This window comes from Limulus polyphemus, unplaced genomic scaffold, assembly GCF_000517525.1.
Source record: "Limulus polyphemus unplaced genomic scaffold, Limulus_polyphemus-2.1.2 Scaffold1997, whole genome shotgun sequence".
NCBI classification, from domain to species: Eukaryota; Metazoa; Arthropoda; class Merostomata; order Xiphosura; family Limulidae; genus Limulus; species Limulus polyphemus.
Genome location: NW_013667607.1, coordinates 106,324 through 114,768, shown reverse-complemented (window position 1 = coordinate 114,768; position 8,445 = coordinate 106,324). Strand labels below are relative to the sequence as shown.

Here is an 8,445-nt window from a genome sequence, read left to right as displayed (position 1 = left end):
CCCATCACGGGTATCAAAACCCGGATTCTAGCGTTGTAAGTCCGCAAACATACCGCTGTGCCACTGGGGGGGGGCTATCAATAACAGCAAGCACACCCAAATGATGAATCAGTCTGATCATTACAAATGTTTTCTTTTATGTCATTGCATGCTCCTAGTTAACTATATTAATTTACTGCGTTAACTTTTAGTTTAGTTTTGTGTAGGTAGTTAGCTTTAATCAGAAGTTATTTATGCTGAAGAAATAATTATGTAATTAACCTCTGGAGTTTCAATATAACTTTTATTTTACCTTTTTGTAAGTACATGTAAAGTCAGTAATTGTGGATTTACTTTTTTGTGTGAGGGGAAGGAAACACATAATAAATTCATATTCATAATTTATGTTAATTAATAATCGTTTGGGTGTCCCAATGACAACACAATTGGTATATATAGGAATTAAATGTCACACTTAACTTAAAATATTGGAGTTAAATTTGAAATAATTCTGATCGATCACCTTCTAACTTAACATCTTGAAGCTCCCAGTGGCAGAGCACAGATAGCCCATTGTGTAGCTTTGTGCTTAATTACAAACAAACAAACATCTTGAAAAATTTGTTTCGGCGTCGAGTTAGCAATTCCAAATAATACAACCGTTAAAACAACAAATAAATGCTTTGCTTTATCTAAAAAATTAAATAACACTGTAGAGGTTATATGGATGGAGTGAAAGTAGGTTTTCCTAATTGAAAATGCGCTCTTAATATATTTATGATTTTTTGAATTACTTGTGTAAACAAATTATATTGTGGCATGATGACTGAATGGTAACACTTTGGCATCTTAACATTAACCATATCACGTTCTTTATTGATTAAGAGTTGTTATGTACTTTATCGATATGCCTAACTGTTTTCACATTACAAAGTGTTTGATATATATATATATATATACTTTTATAAGCCTTGGTGAAAGTTCTACTTTTGTATTATTCATAATATAATGTTACGTCTGAAATGTCCACAGTCACTTTCACTTGAACACACGCTATAATTCACAACGATTCACGCACTTTAGTTACGGTCACTACCGCTCACTTGACTCAATTAGGTGTCTCGATATCTGTCTATCTGCATTTATTTATGCCATCACTTTATTTGCCGGCTTATATACTAAAATAGAGGGTGCATAGAAAAGACTAGAGTTGCCGGGAACAGTCATGATCCTTCTAGGAACCCATGACGTGTTACCAGGTCACGTGACTACCGCTGTCGTAACAATAATATAGTAAACAATAGGCTAACGGAAATTAACTTGACGTTAATATATAAATAACATTCGTACTAAAACAAATTAGGCATAAGAAAATGCTTTTAGGAGTATGTGTCGTTTAATTTATGCCCTGGTATTGGGCTGAGCGTAGTAAAGAGGTTAGCATGCCTTGGCTGTGAATCCGAAGGTTCATGGTTCACACCCCATTGTCGTAACACCGCTCTTAGCACTTTGGGGCTGTTGGTACTTCATAAAAGTAATGGTCAAATCCAATATTCGGACAGACAGGAGTAACCCAAGAGTTAGTGGAGAGAGCTGTTGACTAGCTGCCTTCCCTCTAGTTTATCAGTTCAAAATTAGGGATAACATAGCTCTTGTATAGCTTTACAGGAAAAGTGTAAAACAAACAGCTCTACTCCTATAGTAGTATAACTTAGTTTTTTGAAAGAAGAATCTAGGGAGTTTACTTGATTAGATCTAACTACTTTTAACTTACCGTCTCCACTGCTTTTAAAATGCCTGGAGTTGACTTGACGTAATCAGTGTGAAGGGCGAAAGACAAAGGCCGCTTGTTGGTCGTTGTCCTGCGAGTTACAACTACTTTGTGCGAAGACATTCTTTGGAGTCAGTCAGGTAAAGCCGGACTTCTGATTTGTCCTAAAATGCTACAGTCACAAAATCGGAGTACCTGAGTATTAGATAATATTGTGCATCCGTAATAAACAACAGCTATTGCACATTCTAACATGTTTTTCACTAAACGAAAGAGCCTTACTCACTTCCGGTTATATTTCTTGAAAACGTGACGTCACTAATGATAAACGTTTTCCGGTACACATGTTGTTACAGATTTACAAGGAGCAAAGGCTTTTAATAGATCTACGGGTCTAATAGCCACTAAACTTCGATGATTTTATTCGTAAATGTAACAGAGCGTTTTTTTTTTCTATAGTAATTGGGCACCCATTTGTGCGCACAGGCCCACTTATGTGGATACCTAGTAAAGTAGTTTCCAAACTTTTCACCACCCACCCCTTTTATTATTATTTTTTCCCCACGGACCCCATGTTTTTGAAAGGCTCTGTCTACCAAACAAACTGTTTTTAATCAACTAATAATTAACTCGTTTTCCCATTTTTCACTACCAAGTAAAAGACATATATAACTGAGTATACAGCAGTATTAAAAAATTTCTTGTGTAATGAGATGGTTGATGTTGCTTTGTTGATACTATGTTCAGATTCAATTATAGACAGTTTTAAGCGTAGATCAGGTTCCACGTTCATGCGTTTCCTGTATTTTTGATTGTATATAAAACAACTGGGAAAAAGCCTGCTCAAATAAATATATAGTTGAGAACGGCATTAATTAAATATTTCAGTGCTTTGGGTGACAATTCAGGGTGGCCATTTTTCACATGCAACCAAAAGTTTGATACGTTGTACTGAATGAAATTTGACCTCATCGAGGGGTCACATGAAAGTTAAACAAGGCTATTTTCTTCACTTGCAGTTAAAGATGTTACACTTTCTACATCTACATTAAGCGAATCCACTTGTTATTTGCATTAGAAGAAAATAATCCCTAAAGCTGTTCTTCAAACTCTGCAAGTGTTGAATGATAAGGTTTCTTATTTCTTGAGAGAGGTCATCATCGCACGCTGTAAGAAAATCTTTGAGTGTTGGAAATGATTCAAACTCACCCTTTTGAAGACATTCTGACTACAAGTCTAATTTCATAATCATAGTTTCCTCTTTATCTACAACTTTAAAAATAGTTACGGTCCTTCCTTGTATGCTCAAATTTTGGCCATTCAAATATGTAAAACATCAGACAAATATGCCACCATAGCTAGCCACAAAAAATTATTGATACACTCGCTTCCTTGAAATGTTTTATCACGGAGAAACATTCTTATTTCATCATGCAACTCAAATAAGCGTGTAAGTTTGTTTGTTTTGAATTTCGCGTAAAGCTACACGAGGGCTATCTGCGCTAGCCGTCCCTAATTTAGCAGTGTGAGACTAGAGGGAAGGCAGCTAGTCATCACCACCCACCTCCAACTCTTGGGCGTTATAACGTGACGGTCAATCCCACTATTCGTGGGTAAAAGAGTAGCCCAAGAGTTAGCGGTGGGTGGTGATGGCTAGCTGCCTTCCCTCTAGTCTTACACTGCTAAATTAGGGACGGCTAGCGCAGATAGCCTTAGTGTAGCTTTGCGCGAAATCCATAACAAACAAACAAACAAACTCTTCACAAAGAACATTAACAATACCTGAATTTTAAAGGATGAACTTTAATAAAATTAACCAATTTCACTGCCTCATTCAGCGTAGTCTTTAGTTTTCCTGGCATCTTTCTTGTTGCCAATGGTTTTTTATGTATGCAATAATGAGCCTATTTGACATTTGGTATGATAGCTCGAATATTTGCAATGGGTTCCTTGTACTTTCCTGACATAGCAGTAGCCCCATCAGTACTGACTCTTACACCTTTTGACCACCCAATTTCATTTGCAATTATGAAATCATTCAAACTATTAAAAATATCCTCACCAGTAGTATGTGTTGACAATGACTGACAGAATAAAAAATCTTCACTAATTTTAACATCGGATTTATATTGTATTAATGCAACCAAATCAGCACTATTAGAAACATCTGTACTTTCATATAATTGCAAATAATAATATTCAATTTTGTACACTTTTTTTCACTAGCTGGTTTTTAACATTATCAGACATGTCTTCAATTCGCCGCTTTACAATAGTGTTTGATAATGAAATCAAATTATAATTTTTTGCTGCTTTGTCTTCTAGATGTAATTGCTTTAACAGCAGGTAGAATTAGTTCCTCTGCTATTGAAAGTGGTTTTCCAGTCTTTGCTATTAATAGGGACACTTCATACGAAGCAAACACATTGTATGTTTTGTTTCTAGATGCTGGCAAAGTTTGGCTGGCTTCATACTTTCATTGGATAATGTTTCATAACAGAGAACACCCTGTGGCTTTTTTTTCATGTTCAGTACCTTTGCATATAAACCCAAAGGATATATATTCCTCACAATATTTACTATTTTTGCGTTTTAATAGATGAGTCAGCGTTTTTTTTATTTGAACATGTTGCACCTTCATTTGTGTTATCACTATTTTTATGTTTTAATGTTGATGCAGATTTTAACCACCGAACCATAATTATTAGGGGTTCATATTAAATGACATAAATTCCTGTCACGTATGTGATGCAAATTATACAGTAAAGAGACACTTAAGCACTGTTCACTGCTACCGGTCGCTTAATCAGAGTTCCATATGGACAAGTAATATCCTCTAATCAATCTCCCTATGGGGAAGTAATATCCTCTAATCAATTTCCCTATGGGCGAGTAACATTCTCTAAGTATATATCTGGTTTTGATGTTTGAATAGTTAAACTGATTATTATTATGAAATAAGTGTGAAACGGTTTAAGACTTTTTAATGCACGTTATTTAAAAACATAAATAGTAAATACAAAACAACCTCGTTTTATGTTACTGACTGTTGAATGTGACACCAAGTGTCTGCCAAATTTAACACAAGATGTATTAAGCAAATGTAATGACAGTATGCGGTAGATATAATACATATGTATAAGTATAGTACGGCATCACGTACATATACTATTTGTAATAATTGTGTCACATCAGTGTACTACGTGCAATTGCAGTATCATGTAATTGTGCTTTATGCAGTAACTGTACCTCTAGTGGTAGATGCAATGAAAATATCATGTAGTCGTACAACATGCCACGACACTTTAATGTAAGAGTATTCTTTAAGCCAAAATTGTCACTCGGCATACAAGAATTAAAGCATTATGGTCAATGGAAATTAATCAGTTTGCCGATGTTACGTTTCTGTGGAGGTGATACCTGAATAGAATATCTAATATTGACGAAATCGTGCACGTAGACAGAAAAGAAAAACAAGATGAACGATTAGAGTAAACGAAAATTTTATTCATGTGAACCGTTATGGTATAACGAGTCCTACTGTATTAATATGACTCTATGGAAGTTCTTGTTATACAAAACTAAAATTAATGTTACGTGGCGCAAAAACGTTTACGGAGTTGCAGTATTTGGAATACAACTAGAAGGAGGAGATATAATGTTAAAAAAATTTTGTGCAATCGAGAACAGAGACACCATAAATTATTTCGGATAAAAGAGAGTGTACACACACCTTTATAACAACCCCCTGAGAACGTTTTAAGATTCAGGTGAAAATTCGTAGTAAATGTGTATAAATTAAAGAAAAGAAACAGGCTGTAGTAATAGGAAGTGCTTAAAGATGAACGTACTCAGGTCCGCTGGTTCAGGAGCCCACTGACATAACTCCTTTGAACAATAACTGCAACAAATAAACGAGAAACAGTAAAACAGTGATTCCTTGATACAAAGAGGCCTCCAAGTCCTTGCACGCTGAGCCCAAGGTTTCTCGCTATGGCACCAAATATTTTAATACGTACAGTTATCGTAGTGTATTTTTAGCCATGGATTTATACACAGCAACATGTGTATTAATGATTACCTTTCAATTTTGTGACTGTAGTTGGCAAGGGCCTAGCTATGCAGTAAGATGACCAGTGATTGTACTAAGCTAGTGGTTCCCAACCTGGAGTCCGCGAGGGTAATACTGGGGGTTCGTGTGCTATTTTCTTTAATTAAATAATGCACGAAAGTACACAGAATAATAACATGTAAAAAGCTAAGATTGTTCTATAACTGTCACAATTTTTCACGCTCTTTAAGTATGTGAGAAAAGTCGTTACAAATTCACCTAAGCTCCTCGATGCGTTCACGTGCGAAAACTTTTTCTCATAAACGCAAATTGCAATTATGTATCTGTATAACGAAAAGGTAAAAATAATATGATGAGCGATCAACTGAAATCTAGGCTTTCTATTGGTTATAAATTTAGTTGAAATCAGTGTCAGAAAAATCTATAAGCAAATTGTCGATCAGAGTATGTGACAGGTAGATGTAGCAGGTGGGATCTGAATTTCTATTCGATTGCTCTTTAGGCACATAAGATTGAAGGATATACAAATATTGCTTCACTTAACCTATGACGAAATTATAGAGAACATTTCATGTCAAATTTTATACTCCTCAGAGAGGTGGTAAGTAAATTATAGAAAAGGCGATGACTACAAAACAAGATGTCACAGTTCTCACATCAGGGGAGTTTGAGACTGTTTTTCAGTATTTCTTTATAAAATTAAGAACACTAATAATATTAAAATTTGATTTATTATCTATATTTATATGCCAGGTTTGTTCGTATACCATGATAATTAAGTAGTTTAATTAAATTTTGATTGTAACGCACCAAAACGTTGTGACATGCGCAGTTTGACCTACCCGTAGTGAGAGAGTTAAAGGATATATGCTCATAAATAGAACAAATAATAAGCTAAAAATTAAAGTAACTTAAGCGAATATGTATTGGTGATTGTCAAATGACAAAAGTTTTGTAGCTCAAAGGAGAGCATTTTTTGTCCCAAAATTCCTATTCGGCACCTGATCGCTTAAAATTAATTTTAAAATGTAAACAACATACTATAGGGCTTAGAGTTTCAATTTTTATCTGCTGGGAAGCATGAGCTTTCTGTTTCAACACGTTTCAGAGTACGAAATGCACACAATGGACTAAGTGTTCGAATAACTATCCATATGTTCAGCGTAAGTAACCTTATGTTGTATTACTGATATTTTAAAATCAGTCAAATATTATAATTATAGGCCATACACAAACTCTGTGATTAACTTCTGTAGCTCTAGGCTATAGCAAGTATTAGGAGGTCTTAGGCCTACTTCTAACATAAATGGTCAACAAAGATTTAATAATATTACAATCTTGCCCTAAAGGATAAATTAATGCATAAATAAATGTTAAATTTAGAAACTGAAACAGCTCTCGGTCTGATACAATATGCAATAAATTTAATATATATTGGATATAAATATATATGACGAAAAACAACAACATAAAACTAAAAGCCTAAGGAAGGACTTTCCACCATTTCGAAATCTTGAAACTGAACGAGTCTTTTTCGTTACAAGTTACAGCGTTGTACAGGTACGACATTTCGATCGTTGGTGCAAAATCTATCATCTGCGTATATGAGCCTAATTGGACTGACCAGTGAACTTGACTTGATAAACATAAAATAGATAATGGAAAAAAGGAACGTTATTAGCTTTGCCATACCAAAGTAACAATGATGAAGTTAACAACAGTCTCTTTGAAAAACAAGTACAACAATTTGAATGTAAGTTTAAAATTAGTACAATAATTAGTATCCAGGTAGCCTACTTTATAGTAACTAAGTGACGATTATTGTTAAAACGATCAAGATAGAAATTAAATCATTAGAGATTCCAGAATTATTCTTATTATTTAGAATAATATTATTTATTTAACTGTTTTCTTTTACATTTTTTAAAGTACCAAAACTTTGATTCTTTGAATCAGATAGTAACAAAATAAGTAAGTTATAGTAGCTTCTATTATCATTAGCATTAAGTAATGATAAATGTACTTTGCCTTGGCTGTGGGTTAAAATCCATTTTCAGTTTTATTATCTTATTAGCATTATCTGCTATACGAACTGTTATGTGTTACTTCTGTTGTAAGACTGTCGTGAAGAAAAGTGAGCCTCGAGAGTCCCAAGAAAACAAAGATCGTAATGGACTAAGTGACCCGCTTCTTCCTTCCGTACCAGAAGTTAAAACAGAATATTCTGCTACCTGTACAGAAGCAAAAGTTCAACTAGTTGATGATGAATATGTAATTCTAACACTGGATGATGATACTACTATTACTGATACAATGCTATCAAATTTTCACGACCTTGATACAATGCATTAAAAAGGTTCTTAGGTTTCTGTTCTGTACAGTCAGTGGTGTCATTCGCTGCTGAATCAACTGAAATCGTTGCTCTCAATGGCTTAGAAAACTTACGTATTCAGTATTAAAGAGAAATAAGAATCTCAAGAGCCAATATATATAGAATCATTTAATGTTTAACATAATTTATTCCTGTGGTTTCTTCGAAGCCCAGAACTAGAAGTTCCAAAAACTTAATTATTCACAGAAAATAAAATACCGATATGATAATTAGTAATATAGCCATATTATC

General features: G+C 34.2%; 1 protein-coding gene across 2 annotated transcripts in view; it reads right to left on the bottom strand.

The window, feature by feature from the left end:
- The window catches only part of LOC106465604, a 12,348-nt gene extending 10,320 nt beyond the window's left edge, over positions 1–2,028 (bottom strand). For both annotated transcript variants that reach the window (XR_002612023.1, XM_013925838.2), the window contains exon 1: positions 1,754–2,028. Coding sequence is in view for 1 of the 2 variants with exons in the window: in XM_013925838.2 (XP_013781292.1) it covers positions 1,754–1,873 (120 nt within the window). In the remaining variant the exon portion in view is untranslated. The remainder of the gene's footprint in view (positions 1–1,753) is intronic.
- Positions 2,029–8,445: the final 6,417 nt, after the last annotated feature.